The 27,780-nt window shown below is 47.3% G+C and overlaps 2 protein-coding genes across 3 annotated transcripts; one reads left to right on the forward strand and one right to left on the reverse strand.

Moving 5' to 3' along the window:
* Positions 1 to 962: 962 nt before the first annotated feature.
* On the reverse strand, positions 963 to 12,246 carry fbxo31 (F-box protein 31). Of its 2 annotated transcripts, XM_084452708.1 has the most exons (10): positions 11,806 to 12,246; positions 11,110 to 11,181; positions 10,056 to 10,142; positions 9,509 to 9,585; positions 9,217 to 9,384; positions 8,010 to 8,084; positions 6,535 to 6,644; positions 5,747 to 5,900; positions 4,423 to 4,805; positions 963 to 3,586 (listed from the first exon to the last, which is right to left on the reverse strand). In XM_084452708.1, exons 1-10 carry the CDS (start codon positions 12,230 to 12,232, stop codon positions 3,364 to 3,366), a joined length of 1,776 nt encoding a protein of 591 aa, XP_084308834.1. In that variant the 5' UTR covers positions 12,233 to 12,246; the 3' UTR covers positions 963 to 3,363. The 2 variants fall into 2 exon arrangements, with proteins under 2 accessions (XP_084308834.1, XP_084308835.1); XM_084452709.1 differs by lacking the exon at positions 10,056 to 10,142.
* A 1,649-nt stretch (positions 12,247 to 13,895) lies between these two features.
* fanci (FA complementation group I) lies at positions 13,896 to 27,765 on the forward strand. Its single transcript, XM_084453035.1, has 37 exons — positions 13,896 to 14,070; positions 14,174 to 14,246; positions 14,332 to 14,462; positions 14,635 to 14,788; positions 15,489 to 15,546; positions 16,059 to 16,100; positions 16,557 to 16,680; positions 16,838 to 16,923; positions 17,080 to 17,212; positions 17,458 to 17,535; positions 17,675 to 17,811; positions 18,644 to 18,824; positions 19,130 to 19,217; positions 19,333 to 19,463; positions 19,609 to 19,679; positions 19,896 to 20,010; positions 20,180 to 20,302; positions 20,466 to 20,534; positions 20,678 to 20,779; positions 21,014 to 21,193; positions 21,492 to 21,613; positions 21,748 to 21,906; positions 22,006 to 22,185; positions 22,396 to 22,562; positions 22,713 to 22,810; positions 23,104 to 23,220; positions 23,415 to 23,466; positions 23,620 to 23,747; positions 23,960 to 24,025; positions 24,313 to 24,409; positions 24,627 to 24,811; positions 26,379 to 26,435; positions 26,652 to 26,711; positions 26,946 to 27,020; positions 27,157 to 27,252; positions 27,420 to 27,521; positions 27,702 to 27,765. Exons 1-37 carry the CDS (start codon positions 13,978 to 13,980, stop codon positions 27,759 to 27,761), a joined length of 3,990 nt encoding a protein of 1,329 aa, XP_084309161.1. The 5' UTR covers positions 13,896 to 13,977; the 3' UTR covers positions 27,762 to 27,765.
* The last annotated feature ends 15 nt before the right edge of the window (positions 27,766 to 27,780 follow it).

Consider the following 27,780-nt stretch of genomic DNA (forward strand, 5'->3'; position numbering starts at 1 on the left):
CTATATTACTTTGTTTGCAAATGTTAGTAAAGCTGCAGCCTGATACAAAAAGCTGCCCAGTGTCTTAATGAGTTATAGGGCCCAGAAAAGTGCACTTTTAGGAGTAGCAGGGCTCCTGGGTGCCCCCTACAGGCCAGGAGAGACAAACATCACTGAGACGCTTCCTGCTTCTGCTTATTAGAATCAGCTTACTCATGCTGCATTCTGACCTCTCGACGCTCACTTACCCTTCATTTAACAGAGTAAACTAGACCGCCTCCTAGAGATCGTGTTTGTGTGGCGTGCCCATAGGACCATCTCAGACCCTGGGGTTCAAAAAGGAGAGTTATCAGGCTTTCAGCTTGGGTTCAGGCTCATGGTAAAGATATGGGAAGCTGCAGAGAATAATCCAACTCTATTTCAATCTGAAAAGTATATTACAGAGACTTGGACCATGTGGTTGTGATGTGCACCGTTGTATAACACTACAGTAACACTGCCTGTTCTAGCTGGTTAACTAGTATGTTCTCACTGTAGGGGAGACGGATTAAAAGCCCCTGAGATGCAGTGCTTTCCAATCCTATAATCTATAAATCACAGAGCAATGCACACCTCTTTAATTAAACATTTGTTTCATGGCATTGTGAATAAGAGCGTCATGACCAGAACAGGTGTTGTAAACTGATGAATTACAGCATGCATGGGGGGCATTAAGAGCATTATCAGTGCTAGCAGGAAAGCTCTGATACTTCCAGAAGCACAGTGGAATACAGACATGGTACACACACACACGACGGAAGCAGAGGCACTGCCAGATTGTTCCAGAGTTCATGGGCTGAAACATTTAAAAACTCCTGCATGTGTATGATGCTAATCTAACTTGACCTTCCTTCCACAGCATCCCCTTTGACCCCTCCACCCCTTTCCTCCCTCTTGTCCCCCCCCCCCCCCCACACACACACACACACACACACTTTGGCTACTGCATGCTCTATTTTATCTTTCTCCCTTCTTTTGTCTGTGCCATTTTGCTCAGGTGTTGCTCGAAAAAGAGTTATTTGATCTCAAGCTTCTTTACATGGTTAAATAAAGGTAAAAAAAAATAAACAAGTACTGCTCTTATCGATTATTATTATTATTTGTCTTTTTTTGTTATAAATATTGTTTTAAAGGGGTAGTTCAGAATTTTGGACATAGAGCCTCATTTACGACTGTTAATGTTGATTGATGGAGAACATTTTCAGCTGATTCCATGCTGTCTCTCGTTCCGGCATTAGCGGCATGCTAACGCTAGCGCAATGCAGTAGAAATGGCTAGCATTCAAAGAAAACTCACTTAAACACTCCACAGTGCACCCAAATTAAATAAAAAATGAGGACAGTCTGTCAGGGCTCATTTGAGTTTTTATACCATCATTTTTGTGCCTGGCTGTAAGCCAGCGCACCAAGCATACCAAATGTCCGGTTGTCACTCCTTCCCTCCCTCCCTCTGTCGTGTTGTTGACCTGCAGTTCTATGTTGCTACCACAAGAGGCAGTGGTCCCAGAACATCAAAACAAAAACACTATGACACCGCACCTTTTCCAGATCCTTGGTGGTCTAGCTATGACTACTGCTCCACGGGCTACACTGTCCCGGACTGGCTTTGACCCGAAGAGTCTCGCCACCACGCCATGCACCCCACAACTCAGCCCCTGAGAGGGCTAGAGACACACTTGTCTTCACCAGTGGGGGCAGGTGGGTAGCCCAGAGAGGGGTCCACAACCCCCGACCCAATATGACGCGAGGGGGCGGAGTCTTGCCACCATGCCACGGACCCCACAACTCAGCCCTTGAGTGGGCTAGAGACACAGGGTCTTCACTGGTGGGGGCAGGTGGGTGGCCCAGAGAGAGGTACACTGTCCACGACCAGCTCTGACCTGAGGGGGCGGAGTCTCGCCATCACGCCACTATCCACACCACGAATCCCACAACTCAGCCACTGAGTGGGCTAGAGACACGGTTTTCATGGAGATTCACGGAGGCTAGCGAACGTAATGTTAGGCCTTTTTAGCCTCCATGTTAGCCATAAGCCTCCATTTTCGAGCAACTTTCTAGCTACTTGTTCTTTCTAGCTACTGTTGACTGTCAAATGTTCTTGTAATTTTTCAACTGAACTAGGTATGGTTGGTTGGTTTTTCATTAGTTTTTTATCATGACGGAGGTGCGAAAACCGAAGCGAAACATCAGAGGAAGCCAGAAAAAGAAAAAGACAATCTGATAGTTAGGACAGTACGACAGTGCACTTACTCGCAGAGCCAGTTCTGAGAAAACCGGAGAAAACGCTATGTATTGCTTTAAAATATTAATATAAAATAGAAATGGCCCTAAAATCCAATAAAATGATTTGTCTTATTGGCCAATGTCTGGTAGTGATTTGGAGTGACTGGGTCACTATGATGAGCAAAACTCTTCTAGTATGTTCTATGTAGCTAAACAAACACTGTTGTTTACATTTTATACATCCGGTGGACAACCATTCCACCCTTAATGATACAGATTACTACCACCTGGTGGTGTGAAGTTATCTCATCTCACACAAGCGCAGATCGGAGGTTCCACTTGGCTACTGGCACAAACGGGAAACCTGTGTACCCCTACCTCTCCTATGTGATGGATTAGCATTGGAAGCATTGGAACTGATGTGTCCAGGCGACAAGACCTATCTTCAGTTATCAGACATTATTTAATATCATTTCAATTCACAGCTATTTCAGTGGCATGACTAGCTTCCGTCCTACCAGTCCTGAACAGAAACAAGCCAGCCACGCACATCAGACTAGCATCATGACTAGCTTCCGTCCAGCCAGGCTGGACCTGGTTTAAGTCCAACTATCAGTGAAACAGTTTGTTTGTTTGGACCTCTATGGCTCTCTGTAAATAGGGAGGCGGAGCGATACGTAAATAGCCGGCACTATTGTATTAACAACAAGGAACAGAAGAGTGGACTATTCTCTTACAATAAAGTTGCAATGGCCGTGTTCGAAAGGGATATGTCTGACTTTGATGATGAGTTTAGTTTATCTGCTGATCCTTACTTAAGTGAGTTTTCTTTGAATGCTAGCCATTTCGGTTCAATTGCGCTAGCATTAGCATGCTGCTAACAAGAGACAGCATGGAATCAGCTAAAAATCTTCAAACAACAACATTATAGGTCATTCGCAAATGACACTATGTCCAAAATTACCCTTTTAAATTGAGGGACTGCCATTGGAATTTTGTTCTGTTGTCTTGCAGGGGGTGGTGGTGTGGGTTTAACAAACAATCCATACTGCATGGAAGGGAGTTGGAGCTGCTGATACAGAGAATGTGTGTGTGTGTTTATGTGTGTGTGTGTGTGCGCCTATCAGGATGTCCAGGACTGCATGTTGCACAGCATGGCCTCAAAGCGCTCCATGTTGGGGGCGTGTGCGTGGGCCAGACGGTCTGTCAGGCGGCTGTACAGGCTGAAGGACTTCAGCTCCAGCCAGATGAAGCCAAAGCGGTCCTGGTCGAACAGCACGAACAGCCCCGGTGTTCGCTCTGGACTGGTGAACCCATGGCCCGCAATCAGTCCTGTACCATAGAAACTGGAAAGACACAAAAGTTTAGAGAGAAATACTTAAATACTTTAAAAACCCAATTGGAAGCATACTTTGTGGCGATTTTCTTTTTGCGAGAACATCAACAGACACCAGTGACCACTCGGTGAGTTTCCTGTCTTTGAAAACAAGAGTTTATGGTGTTTTAGTGGGATTTTGTCTATGCACCTATGAGTGTGTTAGCGGTTACAGGCTATATCTTGAGAGTGCACCGTTTCATGAAACTTTGATATCGGCTGTTGTATATGATGGTAAATAGCCTTTTAACATGGCTTATAATGCTAAATTCCGAACCTATCCTTTAACTTAAAAAAATACTTTTTCAAAGAAGTTATTGAAAGTTTGCAAGTATGCCTAACGAACTTTGGATTTGTTCCATATTTTAAACGAGACTATTGATCAGTCCTGATGTCTTTCTTTTTGTGCGAATTCCCACATGGCTAATTTGCATATCACAGACATCTGAGCGTGTTTAGCCTATAGGGCTGGGCGTTAACATTATATATGCTGATATTTATACCAAAATACTAATTATCATGATTCGTTGGGAGACACCAGGGAATTCTATGTAGCCTAAAAGCAGACATTCAGCACCCCCATAGAGCCTGAATGGAATAATTTTATAAGCACATTTTCCTGCAACTGTGGCAATTTGACAGTGAGATTGGCGTTCGAATCAGGCTCCTTCGATCGAATTGTCAAATCATCGGTGTCAGCCCTAGTCCCTTCATATCCAAACACTGTCAGAGAACATTGCAGTGTAATCATTTACTAACTCTTTATTTATTACATGGGATCTCCGTTCCCAGCTAACTCAGACTCACCACATCTTGCAGGTACGGGGGTACACTTCGTTGCGGGCCATGACTCCCAGAGGCAGGACGAAGGGCTGGGGCTCCAGGGGAGCGCTGCTGCTGCTGGGCCCAGGCTGGCTGCTCTCTGGGGGGGCTCCTGGTGTGGCCTCCATCCCCTCTGGACCAGGACTGCCTCCACCACAAGCCTCGGCCCCCTCTGTGGCCGTCTCCTGGCAGGGTGCGTGGGCAGCAGGCGGGGCCCTCTGCTGGTCCCGCTGGGCCTCCTCGTGCAGCCCCAGCACCAGGCGGGACAGCTCCTCCACGCTGCGCTGCTGCTCCAGGTCGGGCAGCCTCACCGGCCGCTGCAGGTCCACGTCCAGGGTCAGCTGACCCGCGGGCACATTGGGGTCACCCTGGAGGCAGGGACGGCAGAAACAAGAAGAGTCAGACATTACCTGGTTCAGTGTTCTACCTTGAATTAGAGGCCAGGGGCTCAGGGGAGTCTTGAGGCGGGGCTGATGGGGCTCATTAGGGGCTGGGGATGGGGCCACTGTCAGCAGCATTTGATACGGTAGACCACCAGATCCTCCTCTCAACCCTCGAGGAGAAAGGCGTCACTGGCTCTGCACGCTCCCTGTTTGCATCATACCTGACGGGCCGTCCCTACCAGGTGACATGGAGAGGGTCGATGTCGGAACCACTGACTACGGGGGTTCCACAAGGGCCTGTCCTGGGTCCTCTCCTTTTTTTTCTTCTCTACACTTTGCATCCTACCCATCAGGTGCCACAGTGGTGACGCCAACTCGTACTGCGAGGAATCTGGGTGTGATCCTGGACAACGAACTGTCGTTCTCCGCACATATCACATCCGTTACACCTCTTGCAGATTCCTGCTGTCACGGCTCTTCTCTGTCCTGGCCCCGCAGTGGTAGAATGAACTGCCCACTGACGTCAGGACAGCAGAGTCGCTGCTCATCTTTCGCCGCAGGCTCAAAACTCACCTCTTCAAGAAGTACTACCACGATCCTCCCTCTTAAGCACCTATTGTATTTTTAGTTTGCTATTCTTGCACTTTGCCTTCAACACTAGATTATGCTCTTAGTCACTTGTTTAGAAAGTAGATGCACTTGTGAGTTCTGGCTGGTACATTGGATTTTTCTACGTTAAATGCAATGACTGTAAGTCGCTTTGGATAAAAGCGTTAGCTAAATGACTGTAATGTAATGGATGGGGCCGCAGAGCATGGGGGCAGGGGCACTGACGGTGGGGATGGGGCTGCTAAGGATGGGGGTGGGGCTGCTGAGGACAGGGGCAGGACTGGGGTCGAGGCTGAGGAGGGCAGAGGGGGACTCACAGTGAGCTTGGTGGCCCTGGCGTGCTGCCCATGGAAGCTGAGCATGACTATTTCCAGGCCGTGGCTGCCGTAGGTGCCCTTGAAGAGGCCGGGCACCAGCAGGTCGGAGGGCAGCCGGGGGGGCAGGTAGATCCGCCGGTATGTCAGGCAGTTACTGGAGACACATCACATCACGTAGGGATTCAAGCTTTATTTATACTTGAAATTACACTGAGTAGTTAAACTCATTAGGGATCAATGGAGAACATGACCAGATCTAACTGCTGTCTGAAATTCTAGGGGGAGCTCTATGGAGGGGTTATATGTTTGTTGTTACCGCCTAGTCCAGTGGGAAAGACCACAGTAGGACACAAGCTGAGATAGGGAGTGATCTCAGATGCTCTTGCTATCGGCTGGTGTAGACGATGTCATACAGAGGGACCTATTGGTATTGACTGGTGTAGAGTGTATATGATGTTATACAGAGGACCAACTCATATTGGCTAGTGTAGACTATGTCATACAGAGGTAAAAAAAAAAAAGAAGACATTCAGTGTACCTGTTAGGCTGGGTGCTGGATCACAAAATCTTGTAGATTTTTTTTATTTTTTTTTATTGCGAGTGCAAGTGACATTTCAAGCCCCAAAGCTCTTCCATGTGAGCCTTGGGGCTCAAAATGTCACTCGCAAAAAAACAACAACCTTTTAATGGGAACTATCTGGGTGTGCGGAACTCTAACACTATTTTCTTCTGTTGTCATAGAGGGACTCATATTAGCTGGTGTAGACAATGTCATACAGAGGACCTACTCGTATTGGCTGGTGTAGATGAACTTCATGAGGATGAGCTCTTGCATGTGCTCGTGGAATATGTCCTCTAGAGTCCGCCCCCACTCTTCCTCCAGCCACGTCCTGAACTCCTACACACACACACACACACGCACGCACGCACGCACACACGCACACACACGCACACACACGCACACACACAGTCTATCAACGTTTCTTGGAGCACAGCAACACCAAGAGATATGGAAGCATATAGTTGACTTAATTCAAATGTTAAGTAAGGCCCGAGCACTGGCGGTGCGAGGCCCTATTGAAATTGTAAGGATTATTATTCTCCTACATTCTTCTTCTTCTCCCCAAACAAATGCCTTTTTGGCGGCCTAAACATCGATGAAAACGCATGAAACTTTGCAGATATGTCAGTCCCGGTGAAAAATTTGATATTTCATGGGGGATGGAAATGGCCGTGGCAAAACGTCTCAAGCCCCCTGGAAAAATTTTAATGGCAAGCCCCACCTTTCAGTTTGATGTAGGTGAACGAAATTCGGTGGGCATATGTAGTTCATCGAGACACACTAAAATGTCTCTTGGAGCTATACCCAACATCCAACAGGAAGTCAGCCATTTTGCTCTTAATGTGCCATTTTTTCCTTGTTTTTACCATTTCCATGCCTCGTACTTTAACAAACTCCTCCTACAGATTTCATCCGATCAACTATTAAAAAAATTGAGTTTTCACCAAACACCCTTGCCGTGGCGCCCTGCCAAATTTTGACATTTCGCCATAAAACAGAAAGTCCTCATAACTCCTCCATACATTATCCGATTTACACAACATTTCTCACGCTTCATCAAGGTACCGTTCTGAACACATCTATGCATCGGTATTGAGTCACGCTTAGAGCGCCATCTACTGGCGACAGGAAGTTTCTCTCAGTACTGGACACAGAAATAGCACACCCTTTAACGGCGCCGCACCCCGACACGCGTGGGGTGTGAGGCATTTAGAATGAACATTTAGAATGAATATTAGAATGAACATTTTAATTTTGTCAGCTCCAATGCAGACGTGTACTAGAACATGGAAATGCAAATGCTAATCACATTATTGCATAGCAATTTTCATATTGTCTCAAATAATGCAGGCAAAAGTGGAAAATGAAAATGCTATTGTGGGATTGCATATTAGAATGAGCATTAGAAAGAACATTTGAATTTTGTCAGCTACAAAGCGTGGCATTACTTTGAAAATGAAATGTCAAATGGTTTTTCATTATCATTTTAACATTGACAGCGAATGAGCATACCAATCACATGAAAATGCAAATGCAAATCACACAATTGCATTTGATTTTGAATATTGACTGAAAGAATGCATGCAAAAGTGGAACATGAAAATGCAGTCCCAATTTGCATTAACATTTGAATTATGTCAACTACATGCTTCCATAAAGAGACCCCACCTCTCACCCTCACGCCTCTCTCCCCCATCTCACCTCCTGTCTGCCCCCGGGCATGCGGTGATGGTCCGTCTGGTTGCATTTGGTTGAGAACTCGTCCTTCTTCACCGTCTGGAAACGAGACATCTCTGATTTAAATAAAAAAAACACTACTTTTATCAAACGGCTTCTGTCACAAGGAGACGAGACGAAAAGCAATTCATATCCATGAATGGAAACCATGGTAACAAAATGATCCAGAATTCAGCAGGAGCTCTGCTGACTAAGCTCTTTGGCCCTGATCACCACCATGGCCACTGTTAGGACTTGTGTTGTGGGGGTCACAGGCGTCACTGTGTCGCTCGTTGGTATTGCAGCCGGCCTCACTTGCCACTCACTGGGTTTGATGTCGGGTCCTCCGAGTTACAAAAAACACATGACCACCCATTAAACCCTGCTTTACCCAGTAAACCCTGCTTTACCCAGCTATGCCACCGAAAAGCTGTAAATCTGATGGCGTTGGCGGGCTGTATTTATACAGAGGAATGGGGTTTGACCGATTCCTGGCACACCTAGCCATCCTCCTCTTCCGTTCCTAATCATGTGAGTTGAGCTGCGAGCGGACCGGACCCGCTGACTCTAAATGCGCCGTCATTCAGCAGGATGACATCATGGGGATGACATCACGTGTTGTTAAGACATGGAGGTAGAGGTCTTCAGGGGACCCGTACCCGACCCGATACACGTACGGTTCCGGGTCCACATTTCCACGCTTTTATTATGGTCAATTGGGTTCGGGTGGATCCGATTCTATTACCCGGGTCTGTTTATCATTATGTGTAATACCAGAGAGAAACTCATGACGTGAATTGAGTGAAACCGCGGGCGCGTTTGATATTTTGATAACAAAACGGCGATTGATCCTGTCGAGACTGAGAGGATAAATCGCCATTCCATCCAACTGTGATGCAACAGCATGCAAGCCAAACATTCGTGACAGCCTAAGCGAGTGATAAATGCTACTGCTACTTGCTACTGCCTGTCGAATCCGTAAGATACCCGATCTGACTTGGGTCTCGGGTCTCTGTCCTACTCCTGCTCTTGGGTTCGGTCTCTAATATCTGGGGACAAAATCGGGTTCGGTATACTTTTTTTAATTTTTTATTATCGGATCCAGTCGGATCTCGGAACGAATGTCTCGGGTCCATCTCGGTTTCGGATCCACATTTTAGACCCGAGAAGACCTCTACATGGAGGGGCTGACCTGGATGTCTCCCTTGTGAGCGCCCTTGTGCCCGTACATGCACTCCACCGTGGCACTCTTATTCTCCCACATGTGGATGCGGAACAGAGGCCGGCGCCTCATTGGGTCCTCCACCCGGGGGTCATGGGGGGGCAGGTACATCCAGCCAATGATGAACAACCCATCAACCTGGGGGGGGGGGGGGGCAAAGAGACAAACCAAACTGAAATAAATCAGATAAATCAGAATGGGGTATGCTTGGTTGTTTTTTTTGTGACACTACAAATTCTTGTCGGTGTGTGAGGGCACGTACCACTACGTTCAGCAGGCCACCATACGGTCCTATGTCAGGCTGCCACAGTCCCAGGATGTGTCTGAAGGGGTGCAGCACTGCAACACCAGTAAACAACAAACATTTTCAGATATAGAACTGAAGAAACACAGACCAAACCATGCACTAAGACTTTGGGCTAGGTAAACAACAGCTCCAAAGGGCATCTCATTAGCGGCCTGTGTGTGTGTGACCATGCTCCAAGGACAGCACTGCGGGTATCATATGAGTGAGTGTGTGTGTGTTCTCTGCTCTTTTTCATAACATAACATCTACAGTAGGGTTGCATCAAGTGCACAAGAAAGCTAGCACACTGGATTATTTTGGGAAAACCCATGTTGAGTCAAAAAGCAAGCAGCACAGAACAGTAACACATCAAAACTACTTAATCTGTGGGTTGGCTTTATGAAGGTACTGTAGCAGTCGTTGGACACAAAACTAGTCATACACACAAAACAAACACACGCATGTAGTGCAAGAGTGTTAATGGCCACATACATATCCAGGCTGTGACATGTGCAGTACATACAATGCTTGTATATGTATCTGTAGTCCATGTGTTCATAGTCAGGCAGGAGCTTCACAAAGCGGCCAGACTTGACCCGGGGGTGGACACCTGGACAGGTAAACCACTTGTTTGGAGCATAGCAGAGCTGGGGGATACTGTATGTGGCGTAAAGGGGGGTGGGCTGCCTACACTTAAAGTATGAACACATGTAATGTGTGCATGAACATGTGTGTACACCACATGGCTCCACCAGGACGGTCACAGTACTTGGAGTGGGAATCGGTAGTGATCTCATGATTCGATTTCAATTCTTGGGGTCACAATTCGATTTCAAATCGATTATCGCTGATTTTCGATTTGATTATGATAGAATTTTCAATGACATTTCCACCATTTGACTGCAGTAATCCATTAAATACAGGGGGTCCCGAAGTGGTAGGGGAAACACTGAAATACATCCCAAGCACAAAATGATTGTGAAACCGAATTGATCAATTCACAAATTTTTCTAAATTTGAGAATCGATCAATGGCTTCATGTTAACTCGATGACAGCTAGATTCTAGAACGTAAGCAACAAGCATCCATAGCAATGCAAGTTTAAACTTTTTTTGGCTCACCTGGACTGGTAGATGAAAAAATCAAACTTTGACAAAGGCCGCTAGGCTGAAACGTCTAAATAAATCACCCAGCATCGAGAGCTTGAGTGTGTGGTTTCTTTTCTTTTCTTTTTCTAGTATATATTCTTTCTGTGTCACATACTGTACACATTTGTTTCAGTACATTTCATTGAGAAAATAAGGTGACACCGAGAAGCTAGCGATTTGAAGGCGTGGGTGGGCAGTACACCATTTACAGTATACTGAGTTTAACTCAATATGTGCATGGTGTTATTATTTATAAATAGATAATTATGATGTTTGATCAAGCACAATATTGACCAAATGCATTTTTGACTGAATACATTTTTATGGGGGGGGGGGGGGCTCCATGGGCTCCCTTGCCTCCCTGCAAACAGCAGAAGTTCCCACAGGAGAGATCTATAATGTATAATTCCTAAATCAAGACTAACTCACGTTTAACATACAGCTCCTGGCTGGACACACCTACCACCTCCATCTTACGCAGGTCCTCTCTCAGGCCAAACTCTGTGAGAGAAAGAATAAGATAGGAATGTTTATTATTACAGTGACAGGGCCAGACATCAAGAGATACTTGACAAAGTTGTAGACAAAGGGACAGGCTAGCCAGAGGTGTCTGTGAGTAAAGACAGAGCCCACCCAACATATCTTCCTCTCTCATCTCAGCTCCATGGTGTTAATCTCAGGCATCTGAATGTTTTGTGTTATTCAAAAAATGCAGTAACAGTCACCCTGGCCTGATCAACTAGGGGGGGGGCAGGACTGAACAAGTATGTTTACATGTATGACGGTGAGTTAGATAGCTACCCTGTATCATTAGGATGTACTAGCAGCAGAACATTTTTAGTGCAATGATGCATTTTCCTGGACGGATCAATACAAAAGCTTTTAGGGAAATTCCTTTTCAAGGCAGCAAGGCATGAGACCTAGCCAAGTGCAAAAAATGTCAACTAGACAGCAATATATAACCACCACACCTTTCCATGAGCAAATACGCTCGTACAACCAAGCTAACAAGCTAACTTAGATAACAGTATGTTATTCCTTTGAGACAAATTGCAGATTTGACAAGCGAGCTCCGGGTACATTTAGCAATCATGAGCGATAACACTACAGCTAGCTTCTATTTACCTTCTGTGCATCGTCTTCGCCAAATCGTTTCTGTATTGAGGATTTGTCTGAATTTCTTGCAGACGAGCGCTAGGTTTGGAAGCGCTGTGCCAGGAAGCGAGGAGAAGATCTCCACCAGGAGCTCTGGGGGCAGGTCCAGCAGAAACTGTGGGTTTGGTGGGCCGGTACTCGCCGTGTCTCCGGACCCAAGTCTGTTGCCACAAGCACGGCTACCTTCAGCAGTGGCGTCACGGGCCACACTCGGCCCTGGCGCGGCGGAGGGGTTTAGAGGGCCGCTGTCGGTATCGACTTGAGACTGGACAACAATCCGCTCCTCTTCCTCCTCGTCCATATCAGAGTCGCTTCCCTGGCCCTGTTGGTTATGCCGCTGTCGCCGCCTGCACCTCCGCGACTGACCCACTCCGCAGAGCCTGGCACACACAGCCATCCGTAGTCACCAAAGACGATACATTACATCACCACAACAGCTGAGCTGAGCTGCAGTCTCGATGATTTCCGCTGTCCTTGCGTAGCAGGGCGGATACATGTGACGCAAAGTCAGTGTCATTACGTGAGCCGGTGTAGCGTTGCTGCAAGCCCAACGCGGTCGTCAAAAGCGTGGGTTCGATTCCCGCTTCCTACCCAACCACAGTCGCTGTAAAAAAACAAATAATAGTAAAAGTGACACTATACCTATGATAGTAACGTAAGTTGGCAATAAACTGACGGGACTCATGCATAGCTTCCACAACAACGCCACTAATAGCTTGTCAAACGTTAGGGCGAGCCACTGATGCAAATGTGTTTGATCAATTCAGTGTCGTGTTCATCTCATGGCTAAATGCAGTCCCTGTGACTAAAGTAAGTTCTAAGTAACGAATATTTATCTAATAATGTATATATCCGAGTAACCATTTGTGTTCTGTTGACAGCCAGAGAACAGAATTCTGAAAATAAAAAAAGAACGAGCCAGCCAGGAGTCGAACCTAGAATCTTCTGATCCGTAGTCAGACGCGTTATCCATTGCGCCACTGGCCCGATGAACACGTTTGAAATTTGTGTCTATATGTAGTTGTAAATGTCATATATGTTCTTCGTTGGCCTCACCCTATAGGAGAAAGGCCGTGACCGCTAAACGACGGTAATCCTACTGAAACATTTAGCCAGTTGCTAACATCCGAATATTATTTGGGCAACGTAAGCGCACGCTTGTTCGCTGTTTGGATGGCTAACCTAAAGGTACATTTATGGAAGGCATGGATGTATTGATGGAAAGTGTCACTGGAGGACTTTAGACCTCGAATTCGAGTCAGCACAGGTTCAGTGTGACCCTTTGCATATTATGGGCTACTGATAACGTTGCTACATGTTGCTGCAATGTCAGTAGCAAATGAAAGGCGTGAAAGCACGCAGCAATGACCAGCAACCGCGAAAAGAATAATTTCGCTCTCTAACATAAATAATTTTGAGCTGTCCCTAACATACCAACAGATTCTTGCTTTCCAATCATTTCCCCCAGTGGTAAATAAAAGAGTATGGAGTGAAACAAGCAAGCACATGGTGGGCGTTGTTTCGAATGTCGAATGAGGTTGCCAAATTAGTAAGAAACCCTAGTCCCGAGTTATTTTGGAGTGTAGGCGTCCACGGGGAAATTAGATGCGTGCCTCTTTCAAAATTGGGTGAAATAAATGAGGACTTTGTTGCCTCTGCCGCTCGTCTCTATACATGTCGATGCTCCGCACAGAGAAGAGATCCCAACCACTGCTCAATATTTTAGATCAAACTTACCTGGCAACCCAAAATGACCCATCCAATCATTGGCAGAGAAGCGGGAGTTTTACAAGTACAAGTGAGCTAGCCAGGGATTGCTAGCTACGTGACCTAAATTTAATTACATCACCACTTTGGAAAAAACAACAACACATTATTTATATAGCTAATAAAATAAAGACTTACATTTTCGCGGAGGTATGTTTGATTTAAGTTGTCACCAGGGCCAGTAGAGTGGATGTAAGACACTTTCTTGCTTTGTTTTTTGTAGCTGATAGCTAGCTTGCTATAGCACTGGTTACCTTACCTACAATGATGTTACCGTCCTAATTTGTGGCTTCACAGACTGGAGCTAGCTAATCTATTAATATCTATTAGTTAGCCCATATTTTCCTTTGCTGTTTAGCCAGCTGATCGTAAAGCATGAGGGCTGAAGTGGAGAAGATACTTTCGCTGTCTGACGTAGAGAGCGCCAGTGAACTGCAGAAGTACCTCTCTTCCCTGACAGACGAACAGGTGAGCCCATCATCCCACCTGTATCTCTGCACAGAGACTCGCTGACATGTCAGACTAATCAAACATTAAAGTGATCCTGCCTGATCTCCGTTTGCTCTCCTAGTTGACCACCATGGTCACTAACAGCGCACTCAAAGGGAAGAACATAGGAGCAGTGATCAAAGGCATTTTCAAAGGTAAATCATGACTTAAGCTAGCTTAGGATGTTATATACCATTCGTTCCCCTTATCTCAAACTTTGTGTGTCTCCTTCATTCCCAGGCTCCCCCCCCAGTACTCCAGAGGGGGCCTCCCGCAGACTGCTCCTGTACCAGCACTGCGTCCCGCTGTGTGAGTCAGGTGACCTCCAGACAGAGGTGGCAGCTGACATAATTGGACTGCTGATGCTGGAGGTGACACTTCCTGAATCCTGTGAAGGAATGTATTAGAAGGAAGCTTAAACGGAACCTCAAGGCTGGCACTTCCTTCTTTATACATTCCTTGGTTGATGTTCGAGTGTTAGTGAGAAGAAAGCAGATTCACCTTCCTGTATAATAAGCCCTTCATCCCGTTCTCTCGCTGTAGACCCACTGTCTTCCCGGACGCTGTCTGGCAGAACTGGCCTCTCTGTTTGTGGACGCAATCAAGGCAGGCAAGATGGGCAGCGGAAAATCTCTGGAGCTCTTCCCCACCGTGTTGACTGCCCTGGCAGCCACAGAAGCTGTGTCTTATGGCAAAGGTAATAATAATATTAACAAATTGTGTTTTTACAGATGTCTTTTTCCAGATGCCCAGAGTGTTATTAGAGGAGAGGGGATGGGAGCCTTGTGAGTTCATCCTGATTTCGAGATTGCATTGTGTTTCTATCGCAGATCAGTCTGGATACTCTCCATAGAGATCAGTTTGTACCAGATCAGAAAATGATCTCGCCAATCAGCGTTGGTTCTGAGGAATTTGAAATACAATCCGCTACGCTGGGCGGGCTTAGGTGTGATGACAGCGAGGAGTGGTTGAAGTTAGCGTGTGATAGACAAATTGTTCATCCAATCACCTGCCAAGTATTTTTGAAAGACCCTGTCCTTTTCCAAACAGTTTACAGTGGAGTGGAGTTCCCAGATGGTTATGCTAAGCAAACCGCTTGTCAGGTTAGGGATTGACGGGAGGGGGCAGTCCGCTATAGGATAACTCACCATACTTGTGTATATTGCATTGTATATTATATTTATTATACATTTAATATGCAATTTCCCATCAGGGATTAAGAAAGTACCTACCTACTTGCTAGACATGTCCATTTTCTGGGAGTAGACTATTTACATCAGCAATGTAAGTTAAGTACCTTGTCAGCATACCATTTGTTTAGTGTTGACCCAGAGGTAAATAAACTAACCGTACATAAGGACTTGGTTTTGTTTAATTCTCACCCTAAACATCAACAGGAGAACTTAATGGTGAGGAGTACAAGAAGCAGCTCATCAACAGTCTCTGCTCCAGCAGGTATTAGCTTTATTGACTGGGGAATTCTGGTCATTATAGTAGTGGTTTGGGGGGATCTATAGTACTCTAGAAAGCCTACTACTACTACTACTACTACTACTACAGGCCCGTAGCCAGCCTTGTGGAAGGGGGGGTTCGTTTTTATCAAAAAGCGGACCTTATCGCATTTTTCGCGAAGATCCCGTCACTCTGCAAGTTGTTGACGGGGGGGAGGGACAGACTATTTAGATTTGCGGATGATTTGTGGACGAGGGGGGGAGGGGGGCGGACCTTTGGTCTTAAATTCGGGACCTTTGGTCGTGGGGAGGAGGTTTGTTCGATCCACCCGATCCCCCCTGGCTACGGGCCTGTACTACTACTACTACTACTTGCTGTGATGTTTTATTTACCCATGTTTCTCCTCATGGCAAGTGGAGTGATGAGTGTGTCACTGCTTCTTTCTCCAGTAGTCAGCCGTTCTTGTTTGATTTGCATCTGTGCTTCACTAATATGTTGTGACGCTGTTCTCCCAGGTGGGACCCCCAGTGCGTGATCCACCTGACCACCATGTTCAGGTACAGTCATCCCACACTACCATCATCAGGCATCATGGTCACTGACACCAACACATGCGTGCTCTCCAACATAATGCTGGCACAGTCCGGTACATTCACCACATTCACCTCGGTGTTGATCCCTGACCCCTTCCACGGGTCTTTTGTGCTTTTGCTTTGATCTACTTAGATGTCAGTAAAAGCATTTTGCCATTTGATGACTGGGATGAGGGCATCAGATGAAAAATAAGGGCCAGCATTCATAACTGGCCTCAGTCCACCTAGGTGCATCTTGAGTGAAAGCTAGTAGTGTTCTGAACATAAGAGTATGGTAGTGGTACACACACAAACACGCGCACACGCGCACACACACACACACACACACACACACACACACACACACACACACACACACACACACACACACACAAACATGAACATCCCCTCACACTCCTGTGCACCCCACCCCCCTCCCAGGGATGTCCCTCTGGCCACGGAAGAGCTGCAGTTCCTGGTGGAGAAGATCCTAAGGATGTTCCTTAAGCTGGACCTGCAGGAGATCCCTCCTCTGGTCTACCAGCTGCTACTGCTGGCTGCCAAGGTGTGTGTGTGTGTGTGCGTGCGTGCGTGCGTGCGTGTATGCGTGAGTGCGTGCGGGCGTGTGCGTGCGGGTTGGTGGGTTAGTGGATGTCTTTGAGTGTCTGTTATACATCATGTACCTCATGGAATGACCAGCGTTGTGTGTGTGTGTCTCTCAGGGATGTAAGAAACAGGTTCTGGAGGGAATCGTCAGTTACTTTAAGGAGCAGGACTGTCGTCAGAAGGAGGAACAGAAAGATGGCGAGTGAGTCATCATGCTGGCGCACAAATTACTCTTTTGTTATTGATCTGCTCCCTGCATCTCTAATTGTACTCCCACCCATCTCGCTCTGCCATTCTCTCTCTGTCTCTTCCTTTCTCTCTCTCTTCCTCTCCACCCCTCTCTCTCTCTCTCTCCCAGGAGCAATGATGTAGAGGTTCAGTCCATCCCTCATGACCAGCTGAGACATGTGGAGGGGACCGTCATCCTGCATGTTGTCTTTGCTATGCGACTCGACCATGAGCTTGGACGAGAGTTCCTTAAAAACCTCAAGGTCACTGGCTCTATCCCACACACACTCTATCTCTCACACACACCCACCCACCTCTCTCTCTCTCTCTCTCTCTCTCTCTCTCTCTCTCTCTCTCTCTCTTTCTCTCTCTCGCTTCCTCACACACTCACAGACCACCTCTTGGTCAAAGGGCTCAGTCAATCGCCACCATTGACTGGTTGTTGATGAAAGCTTAATTGTTGTTGTCACGTAGGGTGAGTTTAGGCTATTTTTGTGTCACTCTGCAGACATCTCAGGGGGAGCTGTGTCCTTTCAGCGTCGCTCTGCTGCTGTCCATTGCCCGTATCCAGCGCTATGAGGAACAGGTGCGAATCCAGCCTCATACCACAACCCCAGCCCCAACCCAGCCCACAACCACAACTGGTCTGTGTTTGAGTTCATTTTCAGTAACATTCACTGACTGACAATCGACTCTGCCCCCCTTCCCCCTTCCCCGGTCTCCAGGTGTTTGACCTCCTGAAGGTTGCCATCACCCGGAGCTTCAGAGACGAGCAGCTGCAGCAGGGGTCAAAGTTCCTGCAGGACCTGCTGCCTCAGCCCTGCAGTGCGGCTCACATGATCCTGGAAACAGTCAAAAACAGGTCTGGGGTCTCGTAGGGCTGTAACAATTATGAATTTTGCTTAATGATTAATTGTCAGGAAAAATTTTTGATTATTACAATAATTGTCAGAGTTGTTGACCGGGGGGGGGGCTCGCATCACACCACTAGGGCCCCTTGCCGACAGCCGCCTACTTCGCCTATGCCACGGGCTGGCCCTGGCACTGATGCTCATGTCCGTATGATTTGAGTGAGAGTGTGTGTGTTTGTGAGAGAGAGAGAGAGAGAGAGACGGAGAGACAGAGAGACAGACAGACAGACAGGGTGTGTGGGTTCCGAGTTCTGACTCATTTTTACCAGATAATGTAGGCCTAATAACACAAGTACTCAGCCTATGAAGTAAACCTGTGGTTTAAAACCACGCCTCTTTAATATCATGAATGTTAACAACATTTACATAGGACATATATCCTCCTCAATAAAAAAAAAAGCATTGAAAAACTAAGATGAAATTACATTTGGATACAAATTGCACATGAAGTGGACAATGCATCAGTGCTTCTTTACTTCTTTAATATAGTGTCTCTTATCATTAGTTGCTATGAACGTATAGGACATACGTATAAACGTATAACTCTGCAACAGATTTTTATTTTATAAAAAAAAAAAAAATTTTTTTTTTTTGTTTAAATCTTTTTCATAACCACGGTTAAAAAAAACAATCGCGGTCAGAAAAAATAATCGCGGTTTGACGATTATGTAATAATCGTTACAGCCCTAGGGTCTCGGCAATCAATCAACCAATCACCACATCCATCCATCCATAGAGATATGGTATGTTTGAACACTGGTTCTTTGACCCCCCAACCCCCAGTGTGTTTGGATGGGATCATGTGACCCAGGGGCTGGTTCAGCTCGGCTTCATCCTCATGGACACCTTCGGCACCAAGCCAGGCCCATTCGGGAAGACCGCTGAGGGGGCCGCCACTACAGCCAAGACCCCCACACAACTGGCCTGCAAGCTGGGGGGGCAGGTGCTTCTGGAGGGCTTCAAGGTACGGCTCTCTGAACAGACCTGGGTCAATTACTATTTATAAATACCCTACAAAATGCTGGGTGGGTTTGAGGCCTCTCCTCCAGTGCAGTGAAACCAATGTTCCATAATTTGAGGGCCAACTGAAAATAAAACATACTCAATGACTTGAAAGTAATGAACTGATGTGATAGAGAGACCCTAGTTTCCCCCAAGATCATTATTCTAGCTCTGGAACTCTTTGTATATTGTTCTTTCTCAAAGTGGTATCCTGTGATTGAGAATGTGTTTTTTTTTAACACAACACTTTTTGTGTTGTTTATGTAGATGCACGAGCCAATCAGAGGCGAGATACTGGAGCAAGTCCTGAACCGATTGGTTACGAAGACAGCCTCACCTGTCAATCATTTTATTGGTAGGCCTCCCAGTACCCAGCCGTGGAAACCCATATACATCTAAACCTCTCCTCAGTCTCCTAAGTCTAGAAATCCCCTTTCCCTCGTCCTCTCCTTCCTCTTCCTCCTCCGCAGACCTGCTCTCAGACATCGTGGTCTCAGCTCCCATGATCCTGCTGGAGTCGTCCTCCAAGGTGATCGAGACATTTGACCACCTGACGTACCTTCCTTTGGTCACTGTACAGGGACTGCTCATGGCTGTCCAGGTAACACACATACCCCCACACACACAGAGAAATCATCACATTTGTTATTGTTTTTTAAATGTTGAAGTGTTAGGTTTTATGCTTATATCTTGGTTAAAGCAATTTTTCTTCATTTCGTCTCTTGCTCTCTCTGTCTTATCTCCAGCCCCTGTTGAAGGTCAGCATGTCCATGAAGGATGCTCTGATCCTGGTTCTCCGCAAAGCCATGTTCTCCAGGTAACTGCAACTCCTCCTGACTATATGATATGATACCGTACTACTGTGCCATGCCATGCTATGCTATGCCAGGCCATGGTGGAGGCCAGATCACGCCAGGCCATGCGGCTTCAGACACTACTATTTCACCATAGTACAGCCAGAACATCCCATGTGCATTTGTATGGTGTGAGTTAATTTCTATGTCTGTAGTACTAACACCCCCCCTCCCTACAGCCAGCTGGAAGGCAGGAAGTCAGCTGTGACGGGCTTCCTGCTGCTGCTGAAGAACTTCCGGGTGCTGGGCAGCCTGGCCTCAAGCCAAGCCAGCCAGTCCTTATCCTCCAGCCAGGTGTGTGTGTGTTCTTGTCATGGACGTATTTCTTGTTAACTAACTGAACTATCCTTGCGGGGCCATTTTGATGGGCTCCCATAAGGTTAGGGTTTTAATTTTGTGTGTGTGTGTGCGCGTGCGAGCATCTGTTCTCATCAAATCCGTGTCCCTACCTGTGGCGTTGCAGGTCCAGGTGGACGTTCACTCCCGTTACAGCTCGGCCGCTAACGAGGCCTTCTGTCTGGAGATCCTCAGCAGCCTGCGGAGGTGCCTGGGACAACAGGCCGACGTACGACTCCTGCTCTACCAGGTCTGACACACACACACGACTGCTGCATAATGGCAGCCTAGCCTGACACACATGACTGTGCTGTGCTGCTTTCTGGTGCATTGACTGTGGATGTGCGAGCTTTTGGGTAATGAAAGGATGTGTCGTCTAGAAGTGTAGGCCTACCGTCTGTTTCTCTGTCCAGGGTTTCCATGATGTCGTCCGTCGAAACTCCCAGCTAGCGAGCTCCATCATGCAAACCCTCCTCGCACAGGTGTGTGTGTGTGTGTCTGTGTGTCTGTGTGTGTGTGTGTCTGTGTACACACATGCTTAGTTGCTCTTTAATGGCAAACACGTATGTAGTATACACTAGTATTCTTTATAGACTGTGCGGTGTGTGTGTGTGTGTGTGTGTAGCTAAGGAGATACTACGAACCAGAACAGGACCTCCTGCCCCCAGTGAAGCTGGAAGCCTGCATCAGTGCCCAGGGAGACCAAGTCTTCCTCCAGGAGCCTCTGGTACTGTGTGTGTTTCTGTTAGTCTTGTGTGTGCGTGTGTGCGTGCGTGTGCTTGGGTGCACTTTAATGGCAAACACGTATGTAGTATACACTAGTATTCTTTATAGACTGTGCGGTGTGTGTGTGTGTGTGTGTGTGTGTGTGTGTGTGTGTGTGTGTGTGTGTGTGTGCGTGCGTGCGCATACCAAGTCAGCAGTGTCACCTCAGCCCCCCCCTCCCCTCTCTCTCTCTCAGGCCCACCTATTGAGCTGCTCGGTCCACTGCCTGCTCTGGCTCCAGTCAGCCCATCCCAACACCATGGACAAAGAGGAGGAGGAGGAGGAGGAGAATGGGGGGTTCCAGGCGGACCTGCAGAACATTCTAGAGAGCGTGACCAGGCGTATGATCAAGTGTGAGCTGGAGGACTTTGAGCTGGTGAGCTGCCGGGTGTGCTCGGGAGCACGGGTATGGGATAGAACTAGAATACAACTTCATCACCCATCATCACACATGGGACCCCGACAAGATGAACAACAACACCCACAGCCACACACATGGGTCAGAGGGTCGTAGGGTCAGAGGGTCGTAGGGTATGTCAGACTCGGGTCTCCATACTGATTGGACTTGGATCAGGTCGTGGGGCCAAACTCTGGCTCCATAGATGGGACCCGCCCAGTTCCATGTCCCCATGAGATGATGTCATCATTGTGTCCCCCCCCCCCCCCCCCCACAGGACAAGTCTGCAGAGTTCTCCATGGGCTCCAGTGTGGGAGTGAAGAACAGTATCTACGCCGTGCTGGTGATGGGTGTGTACGAGGTGCTTCTAGAGTACACCTTCATCAAGGCCAACTACAGGTAAACTACACACACGCCAGATACAGGTCAATTACACAAACACACACACACACACACAGCTTTTAATCCAATTCGCTGTCATACCAGTTGGCCTCTGTGTGTGTGCATGTGTGTGTGTGTGTTGCCCTGTGCAGTAAGAGCAAGTTTGAGGAGCTGCTGGAGCTGTTCAGCCGCTACCACAAGCTGTGGGAGATCCTGAGGGAGAAGTCTGGGAAGACCCGGTCCTCCAGCAAGACCCCCCGCAGCCTGCTGTCCATGGGCTTCATATCCACCCTGCTCACCACTCTGCTCAGGTAGGCGTGTGTGTGTGTGTGCGTGTGTGTGTGTGTGAGAGAGAGAGGGAGACTTAAACATTATATCCTCTGTGTGTGTGTCTGTGTGTGTTTCTACAGAGACAGTGCTCAGAGCAGAGAGGAGGCCCTCTCAGTGCTGCGCTCTAGTGGCGAGTTCCTGCGCTACGCCGTGAGTGTGGCCCTGCAGAAGATCCAGCAGCTGGAGGACAGCGGACACACAGACGGGCCCCATGGACAGAACCCCGACAAGACCTTCCGCTTCCTCTGTGATGTCACCAGGTCAGCCTCTCTGGGTCTGTCCCAATTCAAGGGTTGCATCCTACCTAGGCCGGATTTGAAGGCTGCTACGTCACAGCTCTTATTGTTATTTCTGTGACATCACTAAGCAGGTGACTCCATTAGGTCACGCCTTTGCTCTTTCACAACTATCGGCCTACATGTACATTGACAGAGAAATGAAACCCCTGTTTCACCTTTACCCCCCTCCAGTGTGCTGATGTGGCGTTACACCAACGTGCCAGTGGTGGTGGAGGATTCTGGGAAGAAGGACAAGCGTAGCAGTGTGTCTCTGCTTTGTCTGGAGGGGCTTCTCCGAGTCTTCACCACCTGCCTGCAACGCTACCCACACAGGCTGGCCCAGCTGCTCTCTGCCATCGGTGAGACACACACACACACACACACACACACACACACACACTCACCCTACAGGCTGCCTGTCTGCCATGCACACACCCACAGTTACCACAGCTTTAACAAATCCATGTCTCCAGTATGTAAGGTCATTCTATGATTGTGTTTCTGCTCAGATGTGTCAGTGACTGAGGGTGAAGATGATGATAATGATGATGGACCGGAGAACGGCAACGTCACTGAGAAGACCTTCTTCTACATCCGCCAGTTCCAGGTGCCACCACACCTTAAGCATATCACACACGCACACACAAACGCACGCACACACAAATGCATATGCGCACACACACACAAATGCACATGCATACATACACACACACACTCACTCACTCACTCACTCACTCACTCACTCACTCACTCACTCACTCACTCACTCACTCACTCACTCACTCACTCACTCACAAACACACATTCCCAACCTCCTTCCTATCAGAGAACACTACTCAGAATACTGCCGACAGCTAATGCACTGTAGCATAACCTGCATGTCTGTCCCCCGGCCCCCAGAGGGCGCTGTTCACCCAGGTGAGTGGAGGGGAGGACAACTTCAACAGCAAGGAGGCGCAGCTCCTGGTCAGCATCCTGAGTGTGCTCTCTCGCCAGCTAGAACCCTCCTCACAGCAGGTAGGGGTACTTCATAGTGTACTTCATACGTTACCTCATAGTGTATTTCATAGTACTGCATAGGGCACAATTCTGTGCCAGGCACACATTCAAACAAATTGTCAAGTGAAGTATGACACGGAGAGGGAAGACGGATCAAGCTACTGTATATACAAATGTACATGTTTGTTCCTGTTCCTCTCCTCCCTAATAAGTTTGTTCAGATGATGACCTGGACGGTGAAAATGTGCAAGGAGACCAGCTTCGGTAAGTTGACCTTGGCTTAGAGGGTGTTTCACTGTTGCCTATACTTAGACATGACATATGCTGTTTTACATGTCTCTCTCTCTCTCGCTCTCTCTCTCTCTCTCTCTCTCTCTCTCTCTCTCTCTCCCTCCACCTTCTTCTCTCTCCACCCAGAGGATGCAGCGTTCTGTAAGGGCCTGCTGTCTCTGCTGTTCAGCCTCCACCTGCTCTATAAGAGTCCGGTCAGCCTGCTGTGGGAGCTCTGCCAGGACATACACAGCCAGCTGGGAGACATCGACCAGGTAGTGACCGCACGCCGACCACACACTGACCACACGGTAACAATACAATATAATTTACAATATCACACACACATACACTTCCCCTAGTCCCCACTGGGACCAATACTAACTACACACTGACCGCTGTGCAACCCATACATCAAGGATGGCAGTAAAATGGCGGTGTGCATGTTCTGTGATGTCACCATGTCTGTGTGGTCCTCTGAAAACAGGATTTGGAGGTGGAAAAACAGTCTCACTTTGCCCTCGTCAACATGAAGACTGCCAGTCCTTCTACTGTGAGTGGACGTCATTTCCCTGAGTCTCGGCCTGTATTTGTCAAGTGTCTCAGAGTAGGAGTGCTGTTCTAGGATCAGGTCCCAGTCTGTCCCTATGATCTCATTCTAAAGGCACAGCTGGCCCTAGATCAACATTATAGCTGTGATCAGCTTGATATATATGGTCCCGATGCTTCCCAAATCCAAACCCTGGAGATAGGGTCGGACAGAGCAGATGTCTATTGATGTGTTTGTGTATTGATCTCCTCTGGGCTGAGTGTTGACCTCTGTGTACCCTGTCCTCCCAGCTGCTGGTGCTGTCTCAAGTGGACCGGGTTCTGGATGAGGTGGACTGGCTGATTTCCAAAAGGAGAGGCCAGCTGGTTCCAGACAAGCTCATCTCCGGTAGGAAAGAACCTGGCACGCACAAAGACACACACACACACACACACCGCATTGACCAATACTACACACAGCATGAACAATACCCAGTTCAACTGAGGACAATGTGAAGGGAAGGAATGGGTCTAATGTATGTGTGTATGTGTGTGTGTATGTGTGCGTGTGCGTGTGTGCGCGCGCCTACACGCCTGCATCCATGTGTGTCCGTGTCTCTCCATAGCCGAGTCTACTCAGGCAGCAGGCCAGCAGGACCCGGTAGAGAAGGCGGTGACTGTGCAGCTGGGGACCCTCCTGACCGCCCTGAACGAGCTGGTCCAGACCGCCCTGCCCCCTGGAACCTGCACCGACACCATGCTGAGGGAGCTGGCTCGAACCTACACCCTGCTCACCACCCTGGTCAAATACGTACGTCTGATCAACACCCTGATCACAACACTGGCCATACAGTATGTAGAGATGTACGATACATGGAAGGGATAATGTACGGCCAGCCGGTCATTATCGGGGAAAAAAAGAGCCCTTCAGTGTGTTAGAAAACCACCGAGGGGTTATCTCACTTATTACACGACTACTTACCAACGACATTAATACAGACAAAATATTTCATTATAATATATTTGATGTTTATTTTGTACGTTTCAGTGAAAAAATAAAGCAACGGTTGGCTTTCACTTACGAAAAATCATCCGTAGCGATGCTGCTGCTTGGCTCTGTAGCAACATCGCAACCTCGTATAATAAATATGGCCTATATCTTTACTGTTAAAATTAAATTGCATGCTTCCAATAATTATTAAATTTGAGAGGCTAAATGGGACGTTGGCGACGTGGACTTTAACAGCCAAATTGATCTCGTCTGTGTCATTTCCCTCAAGCACAATAAAGATACCATATTAGCCAGCTTCATACACGCTTAGCTTCAGCATTGCAATGTAGCAATGTCACCCATGGTAGTAGGCTAGTAACGTTACACTTCTTCTTTCACCAGTGAATTATCTTAGCTAGATAACAACGGTGGAAGAGTGTTGTCCCTAGCAGTGGTCAATATTGCTGTTGCCCCTAACGTCGGTCGGCTGTTGAGAAATAATTGACTGTAGAATGTGTTGATTGTTCAATCGGAGTATTTCAGAGCGCCAAGTAGTAACATATGTAATATATATATATATATATATTTATATATATATATATATATATATATATATATATATCTTGTATTTATATATGGAATATATATCTTGCTGATGTTATGATATGATATATCTGACCATATCGTTGTCAACCAATTACCATTAGCTTACAAATATGATGCAGCGTGGGGCTTCTGTGTAGGTGAACGCCAATATCTTTTCCCATTATTGGTTATTGGATACCGGCAGAATTTTCAAATTGGTGCACTAATATGTCTGTTGTCTCCTCACCTGTTTAAGCAATAAGCCCCAAGAGGCCGTGGTTTATGGTCGTTTTACAACAGCTAACAGCTCCGCTGGCGTGTCGTGCCTAACAACGGCCCTTAGCTGTTGTAAAACCACCATAAACCACGGCCTCGCGGGGCTTATTGCTTTTATAAAACGGTTCCTACATGTAACGGTTCTGTTTCATAAAAATAAACAAACATAAACAGAAAGTAATACTTTATTAATAACAAAATCATTCTTCCGCCCAAACAAGTAGTTCGCTGCTTATGAAATGGTTGCCAGGCTATGCTAGCAACATTGCGAACTATAGCTACTGGTCCAGTGATATGAAACATCCAACGGCTTCACATCATAGGTGTTCGTTTATCATGGTTTTACAACGGCTTGGAACGCGTCTCAGCCAATCATAATCAAGGGCCGTAACTACCCGTTTTAGAAACTTGAATAAACACCCTAACCCCACCCCACCACTGATGTAACTACACCCCCTTTACCCCCTGCACCAGACTCCTATCTACAGCTGCCTGTGTCACCCTGTTGTCTTTTCTGTGCCTCCAGTACATCCAGTTATGCTCGGCCCAGCAGACAGTGCTACCGGCTCGCCTGGAGAAACTGGTGAGTTTCAGCCAGATTGTGATGCTGTGAGACTTTCTGTATAATCTGTTTCTGATCCTCTCTCATCATCATCTCTGCTCCTCATCCATAATCATCATCTCCATCTCCCATCAGAGATGTGCTAGCTAGAACCTTAGTCCCAGTTTATAATCTCATGTTGGTCTGTCCATGCTGAGATGCTAACCAGCTGGTATCTCCTGGTGTTGGTCTCTGCAGGTCAAGCTGTCTGGCTCCCACTTGACTCCTCAGTGCTATTCCTTCATCACCTATGTCCAGGTACGGTTGCCTGGCAACAGGCAGAGTTCTAACCCGCTGTACTATCGTTCACGCCATCCGCCCAGAATAATGAGGCAGAGCCGTTTGGGGATGTGTTGCCAGGTTACAGATGTGATGTAAAAAAAAAAAAACACTCCTTAGTTTAAATCCTGACCAGGTGTTGTGGCTGTACCAATCACGTGTTTAAATACTGACCAGGCGTTGTGGCTGTACCAATCACATGTTCTCCTGCAGAGTGGTGAGCTAAGTGGAGGAGGAGTTGATGACAAGAAGAGGAAGAAAAAAGAGGAGGCCACTGTTGCACCCTCTGTAAGAACACTGTTACAAAGAGATGATTGGAGAATGCATTTTATTAACATTTTACTATGATTCACATATAAACGTAGACAGTATACATCTTGATGCGATTGTTGTACCTTGCCCTGCTCTCTGCTGCCCCCTGCAGGCCAAACTCCTGCGTGAGACCAAGGCCATCCCCAACCTGATCTTCAGTATCGAGCAGTATGAGAAATATCTCATCACTCTCTCCAAGAAATCAAAGGTAACGTGTGTCTGGGTGTCATTTGGGTGACTCGGGGTGGTCATCATCATCACTGACATACACCAAAAGCTGTTTTTTTTTTCTCTTTAAGGCAAGGCAAGGCAAGTTTATTTATATAGCACATTTTTAACCGTGTGTGTTTGTGTTTATTTGTTTGTTTGTTCCAGGTGAACCTGATGCAGTATATGAAGCTGAGCACGTCCAGAGACTTCCGCATCAACGCAGCCTCTCTGGAGGCGGCTCTGCAGGAGCAGGACGACTCTCAACAGGTTGGCCTGACACCTGACACCGTAGCTCTCAACCAGTCTCTGACCAGTTCACCAGACAGCTGAGAGCTTAGCCGTTTATATGATTAGCTCTCTGTCTTCTCTGCCAGCTGTGCTCAACAGTCATGTTTCAGAGACGCGCGGTACAGGGGTCTCAATAATCTGTCTCGCTGCCTCCCGCAGACCGCAGCCTCCCAGGAGCCAGAGGAGAACCAGGAGCCCAAGAAGAAGAGGAGGAAGTAGCGAGGGACAGAGGTCAACC

This window comes from Borostomias antarcticus, assembly GCF_949987555.1.
Source record: "Borostomias antarcticus genome assembly, chromosome: 18".
NCBI lineage: Eukaryota > Metazoa > Chordata > Actinopteri > Stomiiformes > Stomiidae > Borostomias > Borostomias antarcticus.

Excerpts from the sequence above, each read along its gene's own strand:
- fbxo31 (XM_084452708.1), bottom strand. The coding sequence starts at position 12,232 with ATGGCTGTGTGTGCCAGGCTCTGCGGAGTGGGTCAGTCGCGGAGGTGC. Across the intron at positions 9,586-10,055 it reads CAGATACATATACAAGCATT|TGCTGCACCCCTTCAGACAC; the intron begins GTATGTACTGCA and ends CTGGTGTTGCAG. Across the intron at positions 8,085-9,216 it reads CTCACAAGGGAGACATCCAG|ACGGTGAAGAAGGACGAGTT; the intron begins GTCAGCCCCTCC and ends TCTCGTTTCCAG.
- fanci (XM_084453035.1), top strand. The coding sequence starts at position 13,978 with ATGAGGGCTGAAGTGGAGAAGATACTTTCGCTGTCTGACGTAGAGAGC. Across the intron at positions 16,924-17,079 it reads GAGGAACAGAAAGATGGCGA|GAGCAATGATGTAGAGGTTC; the intron begins GTGAGTCATCAT and ends TCTCTCTCCCAG. Across the intron at positions 24,812-26,378 it reads TCACCACCCTGGTCAAATAC|TACATCCAGTTATGCTCGGC; the intron begins GTACGTCTGATC and ends CTGTGCCTCCAG.